The sequence below is a fragment of the Xiphophorus hellerii genome, chromosome 22 (genome assembly GCF_003331165.1).
Source record: "Xiphophorus hellerii strain 12219 chromosome 22, Xiphophorus_hellerii-4.1, whole genome shotgun sequence".
Classification (NCBI taxonomy): domain Eukaryota; kingdom Metazoa; phylum Chordata; class Actinopteri; order Cyprinodontiformes; family Poeciliidae; genus Xiphophorus; species Xiphophorus hellerii.
The window spans coordinates 10,642,170-10,669,434 of record NC_045693.1 but is presented as its reverse complement, the minus strand read 5'-3'; the positions used below and the strand labels follow the sequence as shown (position 1 = coordinate 10,669,434).

Sequence of the window (27,265 nt, the reverse complement as noted above, 5' to 3'; positions counted from 1 at the left end):
TTTGTTGATGTCTATGGACTTTTGTGAATAATTATTAAGAATTTTTAATCATAATACCATATATGCACGACTTTACAAAATAATTTCCATATTTTGTCATCTGAAGGCCACAAACCTTATTGTATTTTATGGTATAGAACACAAATCTGACGTTGCACAAAAGGATCAGTTTAATTCCTGATTAAACTGAGTTAAAATAACATTTGTTTAGGGCTTTGGTGCTCTATATTTCGGTTGGAGGATGTAAGCACAAAATGAGGATGTAACACTACAACTCCTGACTGGGTGTGTCGGTGCGTGCCTCAGGTTATGAAACACAGCATCTTAAATTTGACCTATTTAAACTGTTGCTTCAGTATGTTGAGGGATCTCTTCCTCAACTCCCACCCGTATTTACAGCACACAATCTGTTTCTACAACCATTTTCCGGAAATGTACTTTTATATATCATTTATGTTAAGTTTTATAGTGTGTTAACTTTGTCAAACCACATAGATGTTTTTACAAACATTTCCAGTGTCTAATATGTACATTTAGTCCTGAAAATGAAATGACAAAAGGTGGTAGGGGTGTTATTAGTTTAAGGTGTGTTCTTGTTTTGTTTCGGTTATGGTCACATCGAGCTCATCGTGGATTTGCTTACGCCTGCTGCTGTCTGCACCAGTTGTCTCACCTGTCCACAAGCGGCTCCTCCCTGTTTGTTATCCGACTCCATCTTTCCATCCGTATAGGTAGCTATAAAGGACTCCAGCACAAAAACACTTCTGGGAAGTGTCCCTTCATAGAAGAGCTTCTCACAAGGCAAACAAACCCTGTTATTAAATAAGGAAATCCTGCAAGTGAGCGCTCAGAAAGGGTGAAGATGACCTCCACAGCAGATCGACTGGCCCAGCAGCAGCAGAGGGCGGAAGGCATCGGCACCAACCAGAAGGCAGTGAAGTTTTGCGATCAGGATTATGAGGCCCTGCGGCAGCAGTGTCTGAGCAGGGGACGCCTGTTTGAGGATGGCAGCTTTGGTGCCGAGAGCAAGTCACTAGGCTACAATGAGCTGGGGCCGTACTCATCCAAGACGAGAGGCATTGTTTGGAAGAGGCCAACGGTAAGAAGCAACTTAAAATAATAAGTCTATTGCACAAATATAATTGATTTTTTCAAATTGTTCCATCTGTCATGTAGGAGCTGTGTTCAAACCCAAAGTTCATTGACGATGGCGCCACAAGGACGGATATTTGTCAGGGAGCATTAGGTGAGTTTTATGCTTCCATTTTTAATGCGTTAACAATCCGTCTGTAACAATCCCTCCCCCAACTGCTGCCATTAAATTTGCATTTGAAAAAACTGTGCTGATCCATTTCCAGCGTATGGTAACACACAATGAGTTTTCTTTTCCTTTTAACCCTTTAACTCTGAAGGCTTCAGAAACCTTCATGTTATACACTAAAAGGTCAAACCTACCAGTGACATTTCAGCACTTCTGATAATTGTACATTTAGTCTAATTTCCTGAAGCTCAGTGGTGTAAACTTTATTTACAGGCATGTGAAGTTAGATGTGCTTTCATTATTTGATAACAAATAAATGTTAAAATGCCTCTCCTATGTGTACACATCCTACTGACGTACTTAAACTTGCTGAGACTGATTTTAAGTTTTAATTTGGTGAAGATCAAGTCAATTTAAATTTACCTGATTGTATATATTTCATTTCTCTCAGCTGTGCACATATTTAAGCTTAAAACAGTCTGGTTAGTTAAAAAATATATGAATTGCTTAAAGTCTTCTTCTTTTCTTCAAGCCCCCAATAAAGGGATTTTGGGAATGCTCTTTTTGCTGATTTTTTTTTTGTTAAAAAAAGGCAACATGTTTAAAATTTGCATAATTTCTTATCTCTGAAAACACCCTGACAGATACAAACAGATTTTTATCAATGAACGAAAAATGTAGTTGGGTTTTACTTTTAAAAATTTGTTCTGGGTTACATTAATACCAGAAATAAACAATTTTAGCTTAATTAGTAGAGGTGATGACGGTAAACCTGGACCTACTAAATCGCCCGTGCATGATTCAGCCAGATGTTCACAAAGCTGCTGCAGTTTTGTCATTTTTGAGAATTAAGGTTTATTAAAAGTGCCATTTAAAGTTATATAGAATTTTTTTTTATTACAACTTTTACCCTTTTCTTTAGCTGAATGTTGCTGATGAGCGATGACCTTGCATCGCTAAACTCAATTTTTGGTGCAAATTTCATTGTTCATCCAAGACAAAATTAGCAATGGCAAAGTCATGACTCAAATTTTAGTTCTGTATAAATGGTGTATATTAGTTTTAAGGCAATTACATATTTACTTTAATCTGAAAATAGTATTATAGTTTGCAACAAAAGTAGTGGCCCTGAATGAAAGGAGTGTGTGTTGAAGGAAAAAACACAAAAAATATTAGATTGAAATATTATCATTTTTCGTGTTTTCAAAATGTAAATAAAATGCACAGCAGATCACAAGTGTCCATTTCAATCTCTATATGTATTTCAGTTCACAGTTATTTGCTCTCATGTTTCAGGGGATTGCTGGCTTCTGGCTGCCATTGCTTCTCTAACTCTGGACCAGCGAATCCTAGGAAGGGTGGTGCCCACTGAACAGAGCTTCGCTGAGGATTATGCAGGGATATTTCACTTTCAGGTCAGGAGAACTTAATACTCACATTTACCCAACAGGCTTCTTTCTTTGGGTATTTTTGATACATAATTTATAATAATAATAATAATAATAATAATAATAATAATAATAATAATAATAATAATAATAATAATAATAATAATTCAGAAAATTCACCTGCTGAGGGTCTGTTTTGCCCCTCTTTAAAGTTTGATATTGAATTATTTCAAGGAAATCCTTGAAATAATTTTCAAGGATTATTATTTCTATTTTTTTATGAGACCAGATTTATATTTTTGTGTATGTTTTTAACACTTATCGTTTCTTTCAGTTTTGGCAGTATGGTGAGTGGGTGGATGTCGTAATAGATGATCGTTTACCCACCAGAGACGGGAAGCTTCTGTTTGTTCATTCCGCAGAGGGCTCAGAGTTCTGGAGCGCTCTCCTGGAGAAAGCTTACGCAAAGTACAAATCACTCAGACGTGTACGCTTGTTTATTTTAGTGGAGTGTAAACTGAGGAGCTAAATTTGTTCCTCTCCCTTGTGCCTGGCAGGGTGAACGGCTGCTACGAAGCTCTGTCTGGAGGAAACACCATCGAGGGCTTTGAGGATTTCACAGGAGGGATTGCTGAGATTTACACCTTGAGCAAAGCTCCACCGAAACTCTTCCAAATCATGCGGAAAGCCCTGAGTCTAGGTTCACTCCTGGGCTGCTCTATTGATGCAAGTCTCATTTTCATACTTAACTGCACTTCAGTTTGAAAAACAGACAATAACACAGTCATGAGGGCACCTGATTAAAGTGTTTATCTCTGATGGGTTTTTTTTTTTTAGATTACCAGCGCCAGTGAGACAGAGGCAGTAACCGCTCTGAAGCTTGTGAAAGGACATGCATACTCTGTTACTGGTGCAGAAGAGGTAATTATTTTAGCGTCTTGTTTTGCATCATGCCCAAATATACTGCACATTCTTGTTCTTCCAGGTCAGCTACAGAGGCAGGGATGTTCAACTGGTCCGTGTCAGAAACCCATGGGGAGAAGTGGAATGGACAGGTCCTTGGAGTGACGGGTAAAATCTGACAGTTCAGCAAATTGATAACCAGCGGTCTGTTTTTCTTTAATGTGGACACATAAAAAAGAAGAAGGAATACACAGAAACTGGTTCTTTTTTCATGTTAGTCTGGTATGAAAAAGTGTTTGAACCCTTTCTGATTTCCTATATTTTTTTTGCATGTTTGTCACACTTCAGGGTTTCAGAACATCAAACCAATTTTAGTATTAGTTAAAGACAGCACAAGCTAAAACAAAATGCAAGTTTAAAATAAAGTTTTTATTATTAAGGGAGAAAAAAGCCATTCAACACTTCTTTCACCCAGGACCACATAGGTTTGGATTTTTTTCTGCATTAATAATAAAAACGTTATTTTGAAAACTGTGTTTTGTGTTTATTTATGTTGCCTTTGACTAATATTTAAATCGGATGTTCTGAAACATTTAAGTGTGGTAAACATGCAAAATATATAAAATTATTTTGCTTTTAAATTGTACTTTAAATAAAATAAGCAAAACATTCACTGCTTGTTATTTTTGTAAAATAGATCCTATGAGTGGAAGTATGTCAGTGAGGCTGACAAATCAAAGTTGGACCACGTGGCAGAAGATGGAGAGTTCTGGTATGTTTATGAACTGCATTTTCGTGGGATGTCATGTGATAGATGACACCGCACATACGTTTCTATATGGGCTTGTAGATGCTACAAATTAAACCTTCAAGATAACAGTTGTGTGTTTAAATATTTTATCAGTCAAGTCACAGCAGTTTTGTCTGCATTCGGCTTAAGGGGAGTGAATATCTTTGCAACACGCTGTAGAACAACTGTGCTCTTGATTTCAGGATGTCCTACTCAGACTTCATCACGCACTTCTCCAAGCTGGAGATCTGCAACTTGACCCCAGATACGCTGGAAAGCGATGAGGTTGGCCACTGGAACAACTACCAGTTCGAAGGGATGTGGAGGGTGGGATCCACCGCTGGCGGCTGCAGAAACAATGCAGGTTGGGCAGAAACCTGGAAAGATCCCTGCATTTCAGAGCTCAAAGCTCTGTGTCACTTCCCTTTATAAGACATTTCTCCTCCTTGATCTGTTCCAGCCACGTTCTGCTCCAACCCTCAGTTCGTCATGCGTCTGGAGGATGTGGATGACCACCCTCTGGATGGGAAGCACGGATGCACCTTCCTGGTGGGGTTGATGCAAAAGGATGGACGGCAGAAGAGGAGGCTTAATTGCGAACTGGAGACCATCGGCTTTGCCATTTACAAGGTCTCATGAAGTCATTTGACCCAATTTAAAGATATTAAACATTATCAAAGTATTTTTTCTAAAACATTTGTCATTTTGTTTTGCAGGTTCCAGATCAGGTTTGTGTTTGATTAGTTTTTCAACTCTCTCTCCTTCATTTCAGGCTCAAACTTGTATATAAAAAGCTACTAAAGAAAAACAAAACTTTCTGTTCTAAGTACAAAGGCTGCGGCAACGTTCGCCTCGGCCCAGATGTGTTGCTGCGTCAGAAAGCCGTGGCGATGAGCAGCACCTTCATCAACACCCGCGAAGTGTGCGAACGCTTCAGACTTCCCCCTGGAGAATACGCCATCATTCCCTCAACCTTTCACCCTCACAAGAACGGCAAATTTGTTCTCAGGGTATTCTCAGAGAAAGAGGCCAATACCAGGTATCTGTGATACTTTTGCATATGTTGCTGTTTTTCCAGTTCATCAATTACAGGAATAATTCTAGATTTATATTTCAGGCGGCTGGAGGAGAAGATTGATGCTAAAATCAAAGAAGTAAACTTGTAGCTTCTTTTATCTTCAACAGAGCGTCTGCTCAGCTTTCAAAATGCTGGTGTTTTCATTTGTTTTCATCACTCTTTTATAGAAGCAGGTGTCTGAAAGTGACATTGATCCTCACGTCAAGAAAATCTTTAAGGAAATTGCTGGCAATGTAGGTCCAGAAGCACACATGTTCCCTTTAAATTAGGGTTTCAATCATTTTTTTTCAAACTCCATTATGGAAAACTAATAGGTCATAATTTGCCCTTTTGTTGTTGAACAGGACATGGAGGTATCTGCCTTTGAGTTAGTTGGAATTCTGAACAACGCTGTCTCTAACAGTAAGTATGCCGAGAAGTTAAATATAAAGTGTCTTGCATGTGTTACAGAATTCCTGCTAAAAGTGTGTAAAACCTTTAAAGTGAATTATTTTTTTCACTGCAGTGAAATAACTGCACACTGAGCTTAAAGAGTTTGTTGCAGAAAATCTTGCAACAAACTCTGTCTCATCTGAACAAACATCATTGTCCAAGCTAAAGTCCTTTCAAGCAGCTGCAGATGTTTATGTTTCTGATAGGACACAAACAATGGCACAGAGAAAGCATCTAATGGTTGGCATGAAAACTTTGCAACCACAAGATCCCACTCTTTGTTGCACTTCTCTGAAAGTGACCTTTGGAGATGTTTCCTGGAAATATAAATATTTGTTTTTATGCAGCTTTATGCAGAGGCTAGAAATAGAATAAATGTACTGATTAAGATTTGTTTTTTTGACATTTGTCAATGTGTAGTAATGCAGCTGCGATAAAAGATTAACTCATTTTAAAGTTTGTTACACATCTATAACAGCGGTGACAATTATTGCTTCTTTTGGGGTTTTGGGAACTGTAGTTGTGGTGTCTTTCTTTTCATTGGTATCTTTCTTTTCCAGGCTTTGACATCAAGACAGACGGATTCAGCCTCGAGACGGCGCGTCTCATAGTCAGTCTGCTGGATGTATCCTCAATTAAAGATGGCACTCAAAGCAGTAATTCTGTAACAATGTAAAACTCCTGATGTTAACATGAATTGACAGACCTTTAAAGTCTTAACATTGTCAGAAAGATGAAAATGCCAAGTTGGGGCTAAAGGAATTCCATGTTCTCTGGAACAAACTTCAGAAATACCTGGTATGACGTGGTCTTCTCCTCTCATAAGGCATTTATAATCACTTTTTACAGCTTTACCCACTGATATCAATTTCCATGTTTGAAACTGAGAAATATGTAATATTGTGTAAGAAGAAGGGTGAGTATGAAGATATCAGAACATTGCCAAAGGTTGATAATATTGTGTTTGAATTGCTGAACATGGGCATCAGTGCATAACACAACCATCACCCAAGTCAGTGGCAGTAATAGCAAAGTTTCCATTTGAGTTAGTGAAGTGAAAACTTATATAATGATTTATCCAGTAAGAAAAATGGACTCCTAATAGACAGGCACTCTACGCAAGCATTTAAAAGCTCACTGTTGTGAGCTAAGTCTGTTAGCCACCACTGTGAAAAGAAATGTTTGTGACTAGTTATAATCTACACTCTTACCTGTTTATGTATGGCATATTTCTTCAAGGTGGTGCCATTACATACACAACATCAACGTCCATATGGTAGAGCTTTTGTTTCAGAAAAAGGTTATTATAAATGACTTAGTGTTTTGAGGCTCAGTGATACAGCAGATAGACCACAGGCAATTTCCTACCTGCTTCCTGTCAAGTTCATAATAAACGAAGGTCTTTAAATAAATAAATAAACTGTTTATTTGGTCTGAAAACCAAAGAATGTAAATTATAATTTATTGTGATATTTGCATATCCTGGCTTTTCAATGCGTTTTTAAATGCCCTACAAATAATTGTCAACCATGCTGTAAAACCTGGCCATGTGATCAAGCTGTTAATGTGTCGATGTAGGAAATCTTCAAGAGTCACGACACAGACAACTCGGGTACAATGAGCTCCCTCGAAATGAGAGCCGCTGCTACTAAAGCAGGTAACAGACATGTTAACAAATGTTCACTGCAAAAGCTTGAGATGAAAAAAAAAATCAGCTGAAATAAACTGCTGAATGATTATTTTTATGATTTTGCCTTCTCATTAAATTGCTTGCAAGCCTGCTTCTCCAACACAGCTTTGCAAACGCATGGTGGTGCTTCTTTTTCTGACTCTGTGTTGTGTCTGACGAAGCACTGCAGGAACAAATAGCAAACAACTGACTCAGATGTTTGCGGGGCGTGCGTGCGTGTGTGTTTGCAAGAGACATGTGAGGGCAGTTACAGCAGAACTGGAAAAGCCAGTTAAGCAGCTCCTGCCCAGCATTCAAATTTTGTTTCATGCATGTAAACTTTGGCACAACAATAAAAGGTGCACGTTTAAAATGGCACAACATAAAACGGTGCTGGTGCCTGATACCTTCCAATAACCATACCTGACCAGCAGCTTGAGGACTAACACCCTTTATCTTTAAGAGTGACACATATCAGCTACACGATAACACACAGCTCATCTTTCTTTTTGCAGGTTTCCAGGTGAACAGCGCTGTGCTGCAGGCCATCGTCAATCGCTATGCAGATGCTCAGTTTGCAATCAACTTTGACAGCTTTGTGAGCTGTCTCATTAAGCTGGAAATGCTCTTCAGTGAGTGACACCATAGCAAATAGAGAAATTTCACAGCAATGGTTTTGCAATTGAGCCGACAGAGAGTATAGTGGTGTTTACATTAGTAATTTATATGTTTGTCCGCCTCTCCTACAGAAATGTTTAAGGCCCTGGAGAAAGGAGACTCAGGGAAGATTGAGCTGAACATACAACAGGTGGGGGACATAATAAAATGTCTTTACATGATTGCTATTTGAGAGATTTTTGAGTTTCTTTTTTCTGTTTCCTCTTGCAGTGGATGTGCCTGGCAATATATTAGCTCTGAGGATAAGAAATATTCAGGAACAAGGAAGAGAAGAATTTGAAAAGAAAATGAATTTATCTAATCCATTTTTTTGCGCTATAGATTCCACTAAATAAAGAAAAAATAAAAATGCCTCTTGATGTCTGATTTTGAACAATATTACCTGTTTTGTATCTCTACTCTTGTCTGAAGTGAGAATTATGGTGACTCAACTGTCCACAAGCATGAGAACCAGAAAGGTCTGTCTCACATGAACAATAAGGGGTGTGGAAACATTTGATCTCACATATCACACAGAGCCTGTTTAACTGAACACACAGTCACATACAAGGGAGAGGCAGCCAGCCACATGTAAACGGAAACTGTTCTAAACCCCTTCAAGATGTCAGGTATTGCAGCCAAAATTCAGCATTTCAGAGAGAAATCCAAGGGAATTGGAACCAACTCTCACACACTGAAATATCTGAACCAAGACTTTGAGGAGTTGAGAAGAAGCTGGCTAGAGAGAGGACAGCTGTTTCAGGATGACTGCTTCGAAGCTCTGCCTTCATCCTTAGGCTTCAATGAGCTCGGCCCAAACTCCCACAAAGTGCGGGGAGTCACCTGGATGAGACCTACTGTGAGTGTTATTAAATGGAGATTTATGGGAAGCTACTGTAGTCATGATAGAAATTGTTTAGAGCATAAATCAAGGATGAAAGAAGGCTTCTATGCTTTTAATAGGGATTTTTGCAAGTAGGGAATGATTATTCTCTATAATCTTGTTTTATAATATTTTAAATTCTGTAATAAATATGTGCATCACTATCATAACACTTAAAGGGTTTACAGTTCCAAATAGTTCTGTATTTCTTCAGTGAGGTTCTGTTAAAGCTGTAGTATGTAACTTTTATTTTAAAAAATATGTTTTTTGTAGAAATTATCATTATATCATGACAGTATTTCTGCAGAAAAAAGAGATAATCTGATAAAAAATCAAGCTCTTCTGCCTTCTCCCTGGGACTAACTGCAGAAATACACCACTCAGTAGAAACAACCAATCAGAGCCAGGAGAAGGGTCTTAGCGCTGTTAATCACTCTTGCACTCACACGGTCCCCCTTGCTCTCTGCTAAGCTACAATGATTCACAACAACATAGCCTACTACGAATGCTAAGGCTAGTTAGCATGGACACTGATGATGGTGGATAAATGGTTTTGCTGGAACACTAAGTTGCTTCTCTACCATTAGCACGATTGGCAGCACATGGTTTCTCCTCCTGACTTTCATTGGTTCTTTTTGACTGGGTGTGACAATAGTAGTTCAGGAAGGAGGTGGGGGAGCTCGATCCTTTCACAGATTACCTGTCTTATATTATATTGTCATGATGTGGTGACAAAATATGAAAAAAAAATAGATTTTTGCAAAAGTTTCATACTGCAGCTTTGAGGGTTTATTAACTGCTAATTTAATAACTACATTAGCTAACTCTCTTGGTATCTTATTTTATTATAAATTCAGTTTTGAAGCCAAGGTATGGCTAGTATCTAAAGCGAAAACTAGTAGACACTTTGAACTACTCTTCAAAGTGTCAGTGTAACAGTTAACAAAGAAATCAATGATTATTTACATGTGAAATAAAGGTTGGAGGTGCTGCGCCATAAAGTGTCTTCCTGTGTGAAACACCGAGAACAGAACATGTGAAAGCATTTTATTGATTTCTGCCACTCACTTTCTTTTCTATGTGGGTGTTACGTTGACCTGAACGCTTTACATTTTCTGTTCTCAGTATACACCGAACACAAGAAGATCATAGCTGCCCAGTTCAAACTTGACCATGGTTCAAAGGTTAATAAGCTGGAGTTGCTTTAAGATGGTAAAGTTTGTTTTGATAGCCATTAACTTTAGCCTTGTGGGACCATCTAATCTGGAATAATCTGGTTGTAAGAAGCAAAAAAAATGTATTTAAACCTATTTTAATCATTTTATGCCCCTTTTCTGTCAGACCAGAAAGGGTTTAAATATTCCATGCTTAATGCCTGTGTCATGTTCTGTGTTTTTCTGTGTATTTATTTAGAGTTTTCTGTGTCCCCGAGTCTTCGTGTTGTCCTGTCTTCCCCTTGATTGTTTCCCAGGTGTGTCTCGTTTCTGTGATTACCCTCCCGTGTATTTAATTTCACCTGTGTCTCAGCGTCTCTGTCGGGTCCTCGTCTAATGTGCGCTCAGTCCTTCGTGTTGCCCTTCATGATATCAGTTGCTACCGACGTTGAGCCCTGGCTTCCGCTCAGTCGTGCTTCCTGGTTTTTTTGGACTAGTTTTGGACTGTGTTGACTTTATTTATCATTAAAACTACCATCAATCATCTCAACCTGGGTCTACAGCGTTTGCCTCACCACCTTCATCACACCGTTCCTGACAGCCTGTTTCAAAGAGGAAGGAATTTTGTGATGCAATACCTCCAACCTCCAGGTTTCATGTAAATAACAAGGTTTCAGAAAACATTGTTTGCATAAACCTCAATAATTTGGGGGGGATTTGTGCTGTTTTGAGACAGTGGAAATTGATCTTGATCTCTGTTGGAGTAGTAGTCTCCTGACAGCCTCAGGGATAAAATAATCTGGATTTACCTTAAATGTCAGAGCTTTAATAGAGCTCCACTTCAAAAATTCAGAACTGTCACTTTAAAAACATCTTAAAAGGGTTGGATAAGACTGTTAAACGAGGATGAACCACAGTTTGACTTGTCTTATTGACCCTTTTTTGCAGGAGTTGTGCCGAAACCCAAAATTCATCTCTGAAGATGCTACAAGGACTGATATTTGTCAGGGAGCACTTGGTGAGAAGCCCAAACATGCACAAAAAACTGTTTTTAAAAGAACATGACCTACACATGTCAATTCTCTTTTAAATTAATCGCATTCAAAAGTTATTTACCAGAAAATTTGACTATCAAAATTTTACATGCAGCATCTTTCTATCTTGAGCTCTTCAGATGCGTTTGCATGCTTATCTAGCTTTTCAAATACAATACATTCACCCTGACAAAGACTATCTGTGAATACTGACGCTGTTTAACCTGACATCACAGCTTTATAGTCTCCTGCTTCTTTCCTGTGTGCAGGAGAAATACCTAAAGCAAATCTCTTTTACATATTTGTGTACCGACATCAGCTATCAATGATCACAGCATCTCCATCTTGTTTCTGTGCCTTTGCCCAGTCTACCAGAAATCGTCAACAAACTGGTGTTACTGAGTTCCACTGAAAGATGAGGCTGAGATTTTGCTTTTTTTTGTGCAACCAATCACCACAGAAATGATCTGAAAATATGTGGATGGTAGATTAACTTTTAACAGTGCAGTTTTTCTTCTTACTTTAATTTGATTAACTTATTTTATAACTTATGTATTCGTCTTGTGTCCTATTAGTAATTTGAACAAATTAAGTGCACAGACTACTGTCTGTCTTCACTTCATCCTGTAATATGTTTTCTAACTGTATTTTCTGTTCCGTCTATTTTGCGTTTGAATCATCTCTCAATTAAAAGAACATTAGGCCTAGCAGCACAGATCTGTTTGATGGAAATGACCAACATAATCACTAAGATTTTTGGAAATATGTTGAAGGGAATTATTCTGTGTGCTTCATTAGGCCTTCACTGGTGATTTTCTTTCCCAGGTGACTGCTGGCTCCTGGCAGCTATTGCCTCCCTTACTCTCAACAAGCAGGTTTTGTCCCGTGTTGTGCCCCATGACCAAAGCTTTACTGAAAACTATGCTGGAATTTTCCACTTCCAGGTACAACACTGCCTCAGTTAGAGTCTTGATTGGATTTCAGAGACAAAAAAGGTAGATTTGACTGGTAGGATCATCTTTTCTTGCTCTCAGTTCTGGCAGTTTGGTGACTGGATAGATGTGGTTGTTGATGATCGCTTGCCCACCAGAGATGGGGAACTCCTGTTTGTTCACTCAGTGGAGGGCTCTGAGTTTTGGAGCGCCTTGCTGGAGAAAGCCTACGCTAAGTATGGATGAATCTGAATATTTAACTATTGGAGCTTTTTATAGGTCTAGTCCTTATCTAAGCTATTTTGCTTTTAGAATAAATGGATGCTACGAGGCTCTCTCTGGAGGCAGCACCATTGAGGGCTTTGAAGACTTCACTGGGGGCATCGCAGAGCGACATGAGTTGGCGAGACCAGATCCACGTCTCTTCAAAATAATCCAAAAGGCCTTGAAAAGAGGCTCCCTTTTGGGATGCTCCATTGATGTTCGTCTGAGTTCTTCTATCAGTACTATGCTTGCTATCTTTGAGGTATTTGTTTCACATAACCTTTTTTTGTTGCAGATCACTAGTGCAGCTGATTCTGAGGCGATCACACATTGCAAGCTGGTGAAGGGGCATGCTTACTCTGTCACAGGAGCCGACCAGGTGAGGCTCCAGGAGTTATCTGGTCACAACTTATCCTCCTACTAGAAGCAGAGTTGGTTGATTTTCTGATCTGCATTAGGTTGAGTATCAAGGAGACATGGTGCAGTTGATCAGGATCAGAAACCCATGGGGTCAAGTGGAGTGGACGGGAGCATGGAGTGACAAGTAAGAGCCAGCATGTTCTCTGAGAAGTTTGCTAAATGGAGTATTCTGGTCTGCACAAACATCCGGGGTGCAAGGATGATGTAGCTTCACAGCTTTACTGATCTTCTGAATCTTGCATGAGGAGAATAAATGTTCATATTTGAATTTCTTTCCTCAGTCCGTAGAATAGCGCAAAAACCTTTTATTAAACAATGTAATTTTTGAAAAACTGGAATGTTTGTATTAAGCAAATTTATTTCCAGAATTCCAATTTGCGCAATTTTATGGCCAATATAAACCCAGCTAATGACATTGTTTCCCATCTGTTGTTGAGCCTACTTCGTGTTGTCAGACAGGTTCCATTAAAGCAATGTTTCTATTCTACCGGTTGAGGAGTTGTCAGACCTGGATCCGGCTAGTGAAATGGAACCAAAGAAATCAAATTGATCACCGTTGATTCATGTTTTAACAAAAGAACCCATTATATAATCACATCCAGTGCTTTCCGCTTCAGGTTTTCCCTATCTAAAATTAGAAAGAGGACTGTACACCAACTTTGTAGCTTTTGAAGGATAACTAGAGTAGAAGACAAGCATGCAGCAAATTTAGAATTTACTGCAAGCTTAAAACACATAGTATTCTGCAAGATAATGCTGCAGTCCAATGGAAAAACATATAGGGTGAAGACGAATACTGCCTATGTAATTCCTCTATGTACAACCCCAACACAAATCCAGTACGAAACAGATTTGTCAACATTTTTTGTTAAATGTCTTAAACTGCTTGTTCTAAATCTCTTCCTTTCTCCTTCTATTCCTAAATTGCCCAAATATGACACATGCTTTTGTCATGGTTATAACATACATAGACAAACACACCCAGTGGAAAGGCTGGAAAATCTTGAACAACAGCCCTTTCAATGTGTTTTGTGGTTGCTATGTAGGTGTGGAGCCATCCCCACCACTTAGCTCAAGTGTCACTCTTTATGTTTCTTTGTTCCAGCTCTTATGAATGGAGATCTGTGAGCAGTGAGGATAGGGAGCGACTGACCAACCAATCTGAGGATGGAGAATTCTGGTAACCCTAAAAAAATTCTTTTTTTTTTCTTGTCAATATTTCTCTTCTTTTCTTGTCTTTTTTTGACAAATACCAGTCCTTGTGAGGAGACCATTTTCACTTTTCCTTTCTGTGTTTTTCACCTTTGTTTCCACAGGATGTCCTTTTCCGACTTCCTTCGTGAGTATTCCCGGCTTGAGATCTGCAACCTTACCCCTGACACTCTGACAGATGACGAATACCAGAAATGGGCAGAAACAGAGTTTGAGGAGACATGGAGGACAGGTGTGTCAGCTGGTGGCTGCAGGAACTATCCAGGTAGGCCTAGTTTGACAGCTCCACATTTATTGGAAGTGCTTGTAGGGGTGTGTGCGCTAATTACTCCGACTGCTGCAGTCTTGAACTCAGTTGATGAATGCAGTGATGAGTGACTTACAAAGAAAAAATACAGTAAAAAACATGATTTTCAGCAACATAAAAAAGAACAGTTTTAGAACTGATAAAATTATGGCAAATTCTATTCTTATCAAATTGCCAACAAAGCAGCAGCAGCTTGTTCCTGATCTTAAACTAAATAGTGTGTTCAGTCACCATAATTTTAGTGGAACTTTTAGGGCTGCAAACAGCTGTGGTATAAGTTATTTTATTAAAATAAATATGTCTTAATATGTTTTTTAACCACTGAATAAATTTAATTAAATATGTAGTTAAATTAAAATGTAGAATTTATTTATTTATTTTTAGAGCAATGTTATACTACTACAATATATTTTTTCTTTAAGTAAAGAATAAAATATACATTTATTCTGAGATGTTTTGCTCATCTTTCCCAGTAGAACAAATAAGTATGGAAATGCTGTGTTTGTTTTATACCAAAACACCGGGTTGGCCATGTCAAACCTGCCCTTCAGTTGTTCCACTAACACGTGCTGCCCTTTTTAGACACTTTCTGGACAAATCCTCAGTTTGTGATCAAGCTGGACGAGGTGAACGACGACCCCGATGATGGTGAGGAGGAGGGATGCACTGTCATTGTGGGCCTGATGCAGAAAAACAAGCGCTGTAGGAGGAAAATGGGAGAAGACATGGAGACTATTGGATTTGCAATTTATGATGTGAGGGATAAAATAAAAATGAAATCAATATTTGAGAATGTGTAGCATTTTATAAGAGTCTAACCTTGGATTTCCTTTCCTTTTTTATAGCTACCCAAGGAGGTACATCATCCAGAGAGTCTACTGGCTGCGCTGGGATATTTTAAATTCTAAAATACTTTTATTTGTTAAAGAATGTAAATAATCATTTTCAAAATGAAAGTGTGTTCAGGGCTGTTTTTTCTTTTAGATATATTAATTGAATTACCAAAACAGACAAATATGTGGAAAAAAGCAAAACAGCACAAAGTTGTCAAAAACACTCCATATGATGATTAGAAAAACAAGAGAAATGTTGTGTAACAGTAAGATTTCTGGAGACTTAACAAGCCAGGATCCATGTACAAATTACCTGTTGTGACAAAAACATTAGTTTGAAAGATTAAAATTCATAGCATTCATATAGACATAAATTCTGGTCCAACTCAGACCAGCATTGTTACTCTGACAGCCACAGTAGTGTGTCAACATGTTCCTCCCAGTAAAATGTGTCACCAGAAAAGGCTGCTTTATATTAGCGGATCATGTGGGCTTACTTACAAAAGTACACTATCCGGTTCTTTTTGCAGTACTCTGGCAAGACACGGGTGCAGATGAAGAAAGATTTCTTCCTGTACAACCGTTCAGCAGCACGCTCCGAGACCTTCATCAACCTGAGGGAGCTGTGCAACCGCTTCTGTCTTCCCCCTGGAGAGTATCTCATTGTTCCCTCCACCTTTGAGCCCAACAAAAACGGGGACTTCTATGTGCGGGTGTTCTCTGAGAAACAAGCAAATGTCCAGTAGGAAAAAGTGCTATCAACATATATAGTCATACATACAATAATTTAGTTTCTGCAATATTGATCTAATGTTTTGCTCCTTTCAGAGAGATTGATGATCCAGTAGAAAGCCATGTGGAGAAGGTATTGATTTCAGTTTGCATTTGTGGTGTGATGTTCATTTAATTTTAACAGCAAATGAAAACTTGCCTTTATTATACTTAGATTGATATTGATGAAGATGATATCAGTGACAGATTCAAGAGGCTTTTTGGACAGCTTGCAGGAGAGGTGAGCATGCTAAACAGTTTTTTTACAGTCTCATACTCCCAAATATCTGCTTTCGAAATTAAAATAATAGTGTTTGGCTCATCACTCAGGATGTGGAAATTTCTGCATTCGAGCTGGAAAGAATCCTCAACAGAGTAGTGGCAAGGAGTAAGAGATTCCTGCTTCCTTAACCGCCTAGATTTAACATAAGTGATCTTTAGATTCAGGCACAATTCACATTTTCTTTATGCATTTTTTTCAGGAGACGACATCAAAACCAGTGGGTTTGGTCTTGCAACTTGTCGCAATATGATTAACCTGCTGGATGTATCTTTTCTAAACAAAATCTCTGAAATGATCATTTTCCACAAATTCCCAGTTTATCAGAGGACGCTTGAGAAAAATATGATTTCATCTTTAAAATAATGAAAGCATAAGCAGAACTGGTCTCTATAATCCCCCAAAATACCAGTAAATCCACAAAATACTGAGAGTTGAAGAGTGGGAGATCATTGAGAAGTTTTTAATCTTGTGATCTTGGTCTACTATTCCTTAACAATTATGTAAAAGAAAGATGGTACTGGTAAGCTGGGCCTGGTAGAGTTTAAGATCCTGTGGACAAAGATTGAGAAATTTCTGGTTTGTTATTTATTTTTACCTCTATAACATATCTACAATAGTAGTAAGCTGCTGATAGCAGACGGTAACTTCTTGTTTTCCCACTCAGGATCTGTTCAGTTCAAAAGATGTAGATCAAAGTGGATATATGAGCTCCTCCGAGATGCGGTTGGCCGTCGAGGAGGCGGGTGAGAAACATGCTTATCAAGTTATATTTCCACTTGTGAGATTTAAGTAAGAGAAAAACAGTTGTGTTATTGGTCTGTTTCTACAGGTTTCTCTCTGAACAACTCGCTCCATCAGATCATTGTGGCTCGCTACAGTGAAACGAACCTCACCATTGACTTTGACAACTTTGTGAGCTGCCTGATTCGCTTGGAGACACTTTTCAGTGAGTTTTGTTCCCCGTATGGAGATTTTGTTTCACTTGCTGTCTGGAAGCTAACATAAAAGTTATGATCTTTGTTACTTCATATCTCTACAGACACTTTTGAAGTGCTGGACAAAGATGGTTCTGGTACCATCAAGCTGAACTTAATGGAGGTAAGAGCCAGGATGTGTGTTCAATAAAAAAAAAAAGGCTGGCTGGAAGGAAAAGCTGAAAGACTAACTTGCTAATGCTTTTATCCACAGTGGCTGAATGTGACAATGTTGTAACAGAGCTGCAAGCAAACAGGAGAACCAAGATGTTTTGTAGATCTGCATTAACAAAATTGCTTAAACTTCCACTTTGAACCTTTGTTTGTTTTTCGCTAACTGCAGAAAGAGGTTTGCTTATAAGTTAGTCACTAAGGATTAGTTTTGAGGGACCAATTATTGCCAATGCTTGCCAACACATTAAAAAAGGACAATCAGCAAACATCATGTACTTCTTTGGAAGAAGAGGGATCTGCCTGCGCTGAAAAATATGGCACCTTTCATTTTTTTCTCTTCTTCTCTGAGCTTTCGTGCAATAACATAAATATGGTTTTACATGTCATAAAACATAATGTAGTTACTGGCTTTCATGTCAAGAGTTGGATAATAAAAATCAATATTTTCCTCTGGTGAGTGTGGTAAATATGAAGACTGTCTGTAGTGCATTAGCTCAGCTCTCTTAGAGACCAATGTTTGCTGTGTTTAGATTATTCAAAATCTGAACTATGATTGGCTGGTGTTTTTCTGTGCAATACATTTTAGAAATAACCCAAATAAAATAATTGGTCAGCTTTAAACTTTGAGTTCTTGTTGCCTAACTAAAGAAAATATTATTATCCTGGTTTTTCAATCAATCAATCAATCAAATTTTATTTGTATAGCACATTTCAGCAGCAAGGCATTTCAAAGTGCTTTACATCATTAAAACGCAGAAACACAATGCAACATAGAATCAATAATCAAAACACGGCATTAAGTCAGGTTCCATCAATAAATTTGTAATTGATTACATTTCAAATACAATTCTAAACAGGTGGGTTTTTAGTTGAGATTTAAAGGAAGTCAGTGTTTCAGCTGCTTTACAGTTTTCTGGAAGTTTGTTCCAAATTTGTGGTGCATAGAAGCTGAATGCTGCTTCTCCTCGTTTGGTTCTGGTTCTGGGGATGCAGAGCAGACCAGAACCAGAACCTGAGGGGTCTGGAAGGTTGATACAACAACAGCAGATCTTTAATGTATTGTGGTACTAAGCAGTTCATGATTTATAAACTAACAACAGTAGTTTAAAGTCTATTCTTTGAGCTACAGGGAGCCAGTGGAGGGACTTTAAAACTGGTGTTATGTGCTCTGTTTTCCTGGTTTTAGTGAGAACGCGAGCAGCAGCATTCTGGATCAGCTGCAGCTGTTTGATTGATTTATTGGACAGACCTGTAAAGACGCTGTTGCAATAATCAATACGACTGAAGATGAATACATGGATGAGTTTCTCTAGATCTGGCTGGGACATTAGTCCTTTAATCCTGGAAATGTTCTTCAGGTGATAGAAGGCCGACTTTATAACTGTCTGGCTTTGTAACTGTGTGGCTTCTTTTTTGTGCACAAAAAAGAAGCCACACCCATAGGGAGAGTTCAGAGACTTTGATTTTGGGCTCTGTGAAGACTTAGTAAATCTAAATCAAATTTATTTATAAAGCACATTTAAAAACAACAAGTTGTCTCAAAATCTCAAATTGAAATAGAAAAGAGATGACTTCTTAAACAGACTTAAAAACAGGAAGCAAACGTGCCTGCTTAACATTTAAAGGCAATGTATTCCAAAGTTTGGGAGACAGAACAGAAAAAGAAATGCAATGTTTTCTAAAAATAGACCCTAAAGAGAGTGGGTACAAAGTAACTACAAAAGAGAGGCTGCGGTGGACAGAAAATTGACATTTTTATACTACACTTTCTGTTACTCAATTAGGAATGAGCCCAATCTTCAGCTGCACCTTTAATCCCAACTCAATGTTCCAAAAGAGAGTTAGAAATACTTTGGTGTATAGCATCAAATGCTGCAGTAAAATCTAATAGCACAAGAAAAGCAGAGCTTTTGAGGTCGTTTACCAGAAGCATGTTAAAAACTTTTAAAAGTGTTGTTTCAGGGAAGTGTAAATGTTTAAAGACAGACTGGAAAACCTTCACAATGAGCATTAAATTGGGTAAAACTACTTTCTCCAATATCTCTGAAATAATCGAAGTTTTGAGATTGGTGCATAATGTGAAAAAAACTGATTTTTTTTTTTTTTAATCAAACAATTTACAGTTGCATGTACCACTGGGGACCACACAGGAAGTAATGTTGCTTTTAATAACAGCAACATTATTTCCTGAGGCTCAAATAGCAGGAAAATCTTCCTTGAAGAGGTTTGATATCAGCAGGGTTTCATTTAACCATGTCTTTAAGAATTGTAAATGTAACAGGCTGAAATTGATTTAAGACAGTTGAGCATGGAAAAATTGACAAATAAACAACAATCAATATTTCAACTGTCAACTGTCTTAAGATTTATTAAAATAGCTATTGAATCACAATGGTAGTTTTTGTATTTTGAATTATTTTCCCGTGAGGTAGGATCATCTGACTCAGAGAGATGACCAAAAAGGAGCTGCCATAACTGATTTGCAGAGGATACCTCATAAAATAATGGAGTTAACGGAAACCCCATGTGATTCTGCTGCTTCATTAGCATCTGAAGATGATTCTTCAGAACCGTTTCACCACAGACTGCTATAGGAGATCCCTCCTGCTCACAGCATTAACCACATTTAAATTACTCATTGAAGAAACTTATGTAATTACTGCAATATCTTATTTCTCCACTAGGATGAAGAAGATGTCATTGAATTGAACTGAATTGAATTAAATGTACATGTCATTACAGCAGCTTCACCAAGTCTTAAATGTGTGGGAGTCCTGTTTTATTTTGAGGTTTGGAGTGGGTGAGAAACATCCTTGTACCAGTGAATAAGACTCTTTTGTTCAAGAATAAAACACAAAAAATTGAGAAGTTGAATTTCTCCTGCATGTAAGTTTTACAATACCAGTGCTAGTCATTCGCATTGCAATGCTATTTAGAAACTTGTCAACCAAAAATAAAACAGATTTTAGAACCATTTCTCTTAAAATGCTACACGTTTGACAGATTTCAACTTGGTTGTTCCTCTTCAACCAAACAAAATTAAAATTTATAGATTCAAACTCTAGAGTTTATATTTGAATCCATTTTGTGTGAGTGTGTATTTATTGACCCTTGTTAATGTTTCCGGCTTAATTCTCACAGATATCAACCGAAAACAGAGTTCAGTACTATGATACGCCAGCAGATGTCCCAGTTCTCACAGATTTGTGAAGTCGTTGCTCTTATGTCACTGCCTCTGCTGGGGCCAAACTCCCAGAGTGCTTGCAGCAGCATGAAGGCTTCAGCTCACAGAGAGCTATGCAGCAGTCATTTCCTGCCCTGCTACGCTCTGGCTTGCATTTCCCCTTTTGGTGCTTTTAATGTTGCTGCCGTCTGCAATTTAAGTCCACTCTGACCGCATTTCCACAAAATCTTTTCTCTTATCATTCCTTTCCTAAACAAATGATCCACTGGTTGACATATATAAATTGTGTTTTGCTACTCTCATACTTTAATGATGACATTGTTGGCAGGTAAGCTAGGACCTAGAGCTTGCAGTAAAACCGTTGCTTTTTGTCCGGATGTGAGGCGGGACTGCAACTCTGAAAACCATAAATCCACCCTTAGGGGAAGTTACGCCGCTGTGATGATGAGGCAGAGGATCTGTATTTAGTTTCTGCTCAGAAAGGGGCGGGAGCTCCACCAAAGCTGTTGGTCTGAATAAAAAGAAATGAACTCTGTCTACCCTGAGCAAAGATAAGGAGCATTTTTCTTCCAGTGCTCCTTCTAATTAAGGGTGATGTTGGTCAAGGAAATGACAACTAAAGCATGCTAATTATAACCTGTACTTCTTTTTATAGTCATTTTCAGAAAGATCTTGGAATAAAACGAAGTGTAAAAACAAAACTGTATTTCAGAGTGCCCTAATGTGGATGTTGCTCCATTAGTAGATTGCTAAGACTGCTAACATTTTTCCCCTCTTCTCAAATTCATCCCTGAATGTTTACCTCTCCTCCTTCGGTGATCAAAACACAACAGAAGAGGAACGTTTTGTTCTCAGTATTGATTTTAAACTTGAAAAAACCAGTGAGCTATTTCCACGGTGGAAACCATGTCTGTTGCTGCAACTCTGCAGGATCACCTGCTGCTTTGTTTCTCTGTTGTGTGGTTCTCTTTTATTGCTCATGAAGTGTCTGACATGGGGTTAACTATACATTATGTTTATTTGACCAAGGATGGTTATAACTGGTATTTTTGATTCATTAAGACATTTTTAATGTTATGATGTTTAATCATCTCCCATCAAAGGACTGAGTCACTTCATGCACCTCATGCAAGTCCTCCAGAGTCCAACTCATGAAAACAATAAAAGTAACGATAAGGTAACTGTATAACCATGATTTTATGGTACAGAAATCATAGTGCCACAAAGAGCTCATTTGTTTTCTACAAATGGCAAAAAATATTCCCATTTGTAATATGTTTAGTTTGAACACTGGTCACATAAAGAAGTGTAATTTGTATCTAAATTGCACACAGTAACTGCATCTAATCATATATTTAAAAGTATTGATGCTCTCATTAAACAAACAGTAGAAAAAATTGTAAAACTAAAATTCCTGACAATACGGATAGTTTTGGAGGATTTTAAACATTGTTAATAAAAATTTATTGTGACAACAATAAATTAAAATTCTTATCATGATAAGAAATTCATCATGATAAATGATAACACAATAAATGCCCAACTCTAGTCCTAAGGTTCCACAATTGATCAAATGCATGTATGAAATTATTTGGAAACAGTTAATTGTATTTTTACCCAGGCTAACCTTACCCAATGACATTATTCAAATTTTCACCTATTTCAGTAAATCATTTTCCAACGTGAAACAAGTCACAGATTAACTACAGTTTGATGTTTTCAAGTTTTTATTTCTGTTAATTATAATAACTGTCCACGTACAGCTAATAAAAAAGACAAATTACATCAGATAGATTTAAATAGTACAGACATGTAAATGTGTGTCTAATAAAAAGTATATTTAACACCTGCTTAAAGGTTGTTATTCTCATAAGTTATTTTTAATCTGATAAGCAAGCCTTGTCAGAACTCATATTCTACGTTATTGAATATGTTGGTATTTTATGAGAAAAATAAATACATGTTTGAGGTGAGGTATTTCATAGAACATTATAGTAGCATTCATAACCTAGAGCTGCAGAATCTGATGGTACAACCTACATGATGCCTCATTGCACGTCACTCATATTGGCACCACTATTTGTCTCTGTGTTGTAAAAGTTTATAAAATTACCTTATTTGACATTATAAAATGACCCAATCCAGCTATTTGGATTAAATAGCTGTACTGCATTACATTAGCTAATTTCAGTAGGATAAAGCACCAGGACATAAAGGTCAGAAGTGGTTTCTTCTACTTGGAAAAAAGGTTCACCATAAACTAATAGCCAAGGAGCCGATCTCAATCCAATGAAGAACCGTATCCACCATATCCTACAGTTAGGATGTGGTGGAAGAGGAGATTCCATCACGTCCTTTAGGTGTTAAACTCCTTAAGGCGTGGAGTATTACACCACACCTTTAGGATGCGGTGGAAAGGGAGATTCACATCACAGATATGCAGCAACTGTGCGACGCGATCAGGTAAATATGCACCAAAATATCTGAGGAATGTGTCCGACACTGGGACACAGACGCCAAAGACAGCTCTGAAGGCAAAATGGGTACCTAATAAAGTGGCCTGTAAGTGGAAATTGCAATCAATGGAAGCTGTCAGGTCCTGAAACTGTGTAAACCTACAGTGATTGGCCAAATGTTCTTTAAATTGGGATGGAGTCCAAGCTCCCCTTTCTGTCACAAAGAAGCAAATGCATATAAAGTGGTTTCTTTTAGCTGCCACAGTGGGAGGGATCTTTGTTATTTGTAGACATTTATGGTCTGTTGGAGCTGAACCGTTCATGTTCTTGTTTATCCCACTTATCACTGGCATGTGCTGCCCCAGTTTCAACAGGTAGCTTCTTAAATTCCTTAACCATCTGTCTCCACTTGTCCTACCTTTTACCTTAAAAGGAGACCTAGCTGCGTCTCAGCAGCAGATGGGTTAAACGTGGACAGGTTTGAGTTCCATATAAGGCTATGAGTTGCTAAACTTCAACACCTGGAGTTTAACTTGGAAAACCTAAGTCAGTTTATGGATTTGCACCACTGAATCAAATTATAATGGGGACTTAAACGTTTGGATTTTGTAACGCAATCCAAGCAATGGCAAAAACTGTGATTCAGGCTTTGCACGAGATATAATTAAAAGCCGAGGTTGCAGCTGTAACTGTATCACACCTGCGCCGAAGTGGGTGGGTCGGTTGTTGGAGGTGTGCTCACTTAGTGCAGCTCCTCCTCTATGAGTCAACCTGCTGTTCTTCCTTCTTATAACCCGCTCAGTAGTCTGGCTGCAGCTGCCATTTTTCCTCTGCTGCCTCTATCCTTCACACATCACAAGCACAATGGTGAGTGAGTGAGCGAGCACACTTCCTGTGAGATTGTGGTGGATTTTAGATTTAATGTGATCTTGAATAAGAGTTAAGTTTTATTTGTTTGGCTCATAAGAAATGCAAGCATTGTGTCTTTTTTTTGTTTTAGTCACTTCCTTATTTTAGAATATGCGGAACATGTGAGTTTGTAGATATGTGGTTTTTAAATAATTTGAAGTTAAAGGGGGTTTAGTCTGTAGCTTCTCAGGCATGAAGTATTTAAGGGGGTGAAAATGAACCTGCTGGTGAAAAGGGTTTGTACAAGGTGTGGTTTGCCTCCAAAATGGAGGGAGCTCTGAACGTGTTTGAAACTTGTTGAGGGTCGCTCAGGCAGTGCTTCTTGTGCTAACTTGTTCCACAATGACTGGAATGCAATTGAACCAAGGCCTAAGACTGGCTGGGAAGCAACACTTTAATTCAAAGAAGAGAGAAGTTAATGGAGCGTTTATGAATTTTATTGCCTTAACTGGACTGACATTTTTGCACTCAGTTTTGAAGTTGTGAAGAGCTTCCTGTTTCTTCATCTCTCTGTTCTGCTTTTATTCTCAGAACCAGAGTACAAGTAAAGGGTAGCTGCTGAAGCTCCAATCCAGGCCCAAATTTGACAGAAGGGTCTGGATTGTGGCAGTTTCTAATGTATTAGTACATTTTTATAGCACAAAACTGATCATTAATCTCAGCACGCTCCTTCGAAAAGCATTCCCCCCCCCCTTTTTTTTCAGGAATACCTGTTTCAACCCTAAAATGTGAATTTCTGTTTTCTCAGGCATCTGGAGTGCAAGTCGACGACCAAGTGAAGGACATCATCAGTGACATGAAGGTGGTGAAGAGCGACGCGGATGCAAACGAGCGCATCAGACTTGTGGTCTTGGAAATCAAAGAGGGTTATATCAAAGTGGAAAGCATCTTCAGAGAAAAGGATTTGAGCGGGGAGGATGACATCTTCAAGTTCTTCTTGAGTCAGTTGGACAAGGATAAGTGTCGCTACATGCTGTACGACTGCCACTTTGAGACCAAGGAGTCGAGCAGGAAAGAGGAGCTGGTCTTTGTGATGTGGTACTTGCAGATATTTCTTTCAGGCAAAATCAGTCATTTTTAAGTAGTCAGAAATGTGGGGCTACTGTGTTTATGAAAATTGAACAGGATTGGCAAGCTGGCTGACTATTTCTTTGTTCCAGGGCTCCTGAAACTGCACCCATCAAGTCCAAAATGCAGTACGCTAGCTCAAAAGACTCGCTTAAGAAGGTCTTGACAGGTAGGTTTTTGAGTTCTTAAGAATTTAGGCAGTGTTGTAAAAATCCCACGTTTTGACACGAGTGACTTAATTTTTCACATTTATTTAAGGAAATTTATTTTAAATTTTTTTTATGTGTATATATCTTCTCAGGCATCAAACACGAGCTGCAAATGAACGACCTCTCAGATTACGGCACCAGGGACCAATTTGCAGCAAAGATCAGCAAAAACGTTATCAAAGTTGAAGGCCATGATGTCAAATAAATAAAATCAAATCCTGTTTTTGAAAAGCCAAATCTGATCACAACAGCTTCTAATCTTCTGATTCAGTTTATTTAATTTGGTCTCTTAAAAATTAAAATAAAATGGGGTCGGGATGAAGTTGCCATATCCCTCCTGTTCGTCTAAAGTTTTGTACATATGGTTAAATTCTCGCATGTTCATGTACAATTGATCTGGGTACATAAGCTGTAAAATACCTTCAGGTTTACAAACTCAGTATGACCGGTCTTATAGTTTGACCCACATCTGCATTTCTTAGACTATTACACTGTGGCCACTTGGAAATACTGTACATCTTTGTATCTAAAAGAACTGAAAGTTACAAGAAAATCAATCAATGCATTGTCAAATAAAGTAAGTGAAACAACTTTGTACATCTGCTTTTTTTTTTTTTTTTTTGAAGTCATTTTGAGTCATTTGTCTAGTGGGGAAATTTGCACATAAATTGAGGTTCAGCAGCGTAGATTTTATACCTCCAGAAAGCTGGCTGTTCTGCAGAACGTGGATGCAGCAGAAAAAGTAAAGCGCATTAATTGACTTTAGCAAGCTGCTAACCCAAAAACAAGTAATTCTGAGATTTGACCTATTTTAATGCAATTTAGGGGGAGAATAACTGCAGTGTTCTGTCTTAAGTATAAATACCTTTGATTAAAAATGTGAATGCCTAATTTATCTGGCCAACTGTCTTAATGCATCTGATAATCTTAAGTTTTCTATTGAGGCAACTAAAAGCTTTGTGCTCGGCAGCTAACTTAACTTCCCAAAAGTCATTGCATCTTTAAGGAAATAAGATTTCCTGTTTCAAACCATAAAGGGCTGAGCAAATTAAAAATGCAACTGGTGTGTAGCAGTGTCTGTGATGTCACTTCTACTTCTCAGATTCGAACCAAATAAGGAATAGTTTGGCAGGAACTCATCTTCGATTCAAAATGGACCTGCTATTTGCTTTTAACTCTGCATCTGTATGAAACCATGCACCACAAGTTGGTAAACAATGCTGGGTTTTAGTTTCACTTCTACAAAGAGTCTTTTAAAAGCAGATATGGATCAAGCCTGAAACCAAAGCACACAATGTTCATTGTGCAAAATGTTTCCTGGTGTAACTCAAGAGCAAAGAGGCTGAAACTATTAACGTGCTATTTTTATGACCAAATTTGACATGTAGCAAGAACGTTGCAGTGTTGTAATACTTCCTGACAACAGACCTGTGACAGTTTTTTTTTTTTTTTTAACCCAGGCAGGATGTGCGACTGTTAATGGGGGTGTTTTTTGCATGAATGCCACACAGGGCAAATTCTTCTAGGCCCCATCCATAACCACACACAATTCCAGTAAAGCTCTTTAAGCATTAAAGCAACTATATTTTTTAATATTTATAAATGTATTTTAAAATTTCACATTTATTCAAACATGTCACAAAAAGTAAGAACTTGTATTCAGTTGATTTATAATGGTTATAGTATAGCAAAGTATCAAAATTTGGCCCAATACATTGGGGCAAATTTATACAACAATATATACTGTTATGGCTAATACCTGATATTTGTCAATATTGTATTATTTCGCTACCCTTTCAACACCTTGAAAAAAAACAACCATCCTGTTCTTTTCTTCTTCAGCTAAACTCCCCACAATCCTGTGCTGTGTCACTATTACTGTCACATGCATGACCAAACAAATGGCTAACTTGTTCCACTGCCCGTCAAGAAACAAACGGTAATAGGTTGGAAATAAAGATCAGTTAATATCAGCCCAAGTTTATTTCTCAGACCGATACAAATATGGATAATATTAGCC

At 38.1% G+C, this 27,265-nt stretch overlaps 3 protein-coding genes across 5 annotated transcripts; all 3 read left to right on the top strand.

The window, feature by feature from the left end:
* The first annotated feature begins 726 nt into the window (after positions 1-726).
* LOC116713624 (calpain-2 catalytic subunit-like) lies at positions 727-8,552 on the top strand. The gene is made up of 21 exons (XM_032553830.1): positions 727-1,099; positions 1,177-1,246; positions 2,558-2,676; positions 2,984-3,117; positions 3,207-3,375; positions 3,487-3,570; positions 3,635-3,720; positions 4,250-4,324; positions 4,546-4,706; positions 4,803-4,972; positions 5,059-5,070; positions 5,170-5,381; positions 5,460-5,496; positions 5,588-5,653; positions 5,765-5,822; positions 6,413-6,477; positions 6,582-6,650; positions 7,431-7,509; positions 8,037-8,153; positions 8,271-8,329; positions 8,410-8,552. The coding sequence occupies exons 1-21, from the start codon at positions 863-865 to the stop codon at positions 8,431-8,433; spliced, it is 2,103 nt and encodes a 700-aa protein (XP_032409721.1). The 5' UTR covers positions 727-862; the 3' UTR covers positions 8,434-8,552.
* Positions 8,553-8,709: 157 nt separating this feature from the next.
* On the top strand, positions 8,710-18,040 carry LOC116713621 (calpain-2 catalytic subunit-like). Of its 3 annotated transcripts, XM_032553828.1 has the most exons (21): positions 8,801-9,037; positions 11,164-11,233; positions 12,075-12,193; positions 12,284-12,417; positions 12,494-12,662; positions 12,741-12,824; positions 12,904-12,989; positions 13,971-14,045; positions 14,182-14,342; positions 14,967-15,139; positions 15,230-15,241; positions 15,748-15,959; positions 16,046-16,082; positions 16,164-16,229; positions 16,319-16,376; positions 16,471-16,535; positions 16,779-16,847; positions 16,936-17,014; positions 17,101-17,217; positions 17,311-17,369; positions 17,460-18,040. In XM_032553828.1, exons 1-21 carry the CDS (start codon positions 8,801-8,803, stop codon positions 17,481-17,483), a joined length of 2,106 nt encoding a protein of 701 aa, XP_032409719.1. In that variant the 3' UTR covers positions 17,484-18,040. The 3 variants fall into 3 exon arrangements, 2 of the variants coding, with proteins under 2 accessions (XP_032409718.1, XP_032409719.1); XM_032553827.1 differs by having other exon boundaries at positions 8,713-9,037; positions 12,494-12,824; XR_004337901.1 differs by lacking the exons at positions 17,101-17,217; positions 17,311-17,369; positions 17,460-18,040 and having other exon boundaries at positions 8,710-9,037; positions 12,494-12,824; positions 16,300-16,376; positions 16,936-16,983.
* A 5,760-nt stretch (positions 18,041-23,800) lies between these two features.
* cfl1l (cofilin 1 (non-muscle), like) lies at positions 23,801-25,842 on the top strand. Its single transcript, XM_032553270.1, has 4 exons — positions 23,801-23,926; positions 24,717-25,006; positions 25,129-25,205; positions 25,338-25,842. Exons 1-4 carry the CDS (start codon positions 23,924-23,926, stop codon positions 25,448-25,450), a joined length of 483 nt encoding a protein of 160 aa, XP_032409161.1. The 5' UTR covers positions 23,801-23,923; the 3' UTR covers positions 25,451-25,842.
* The last annotated feature ends 1,423 nt before the right edge of the window (positions 25,843-27,265 follow it).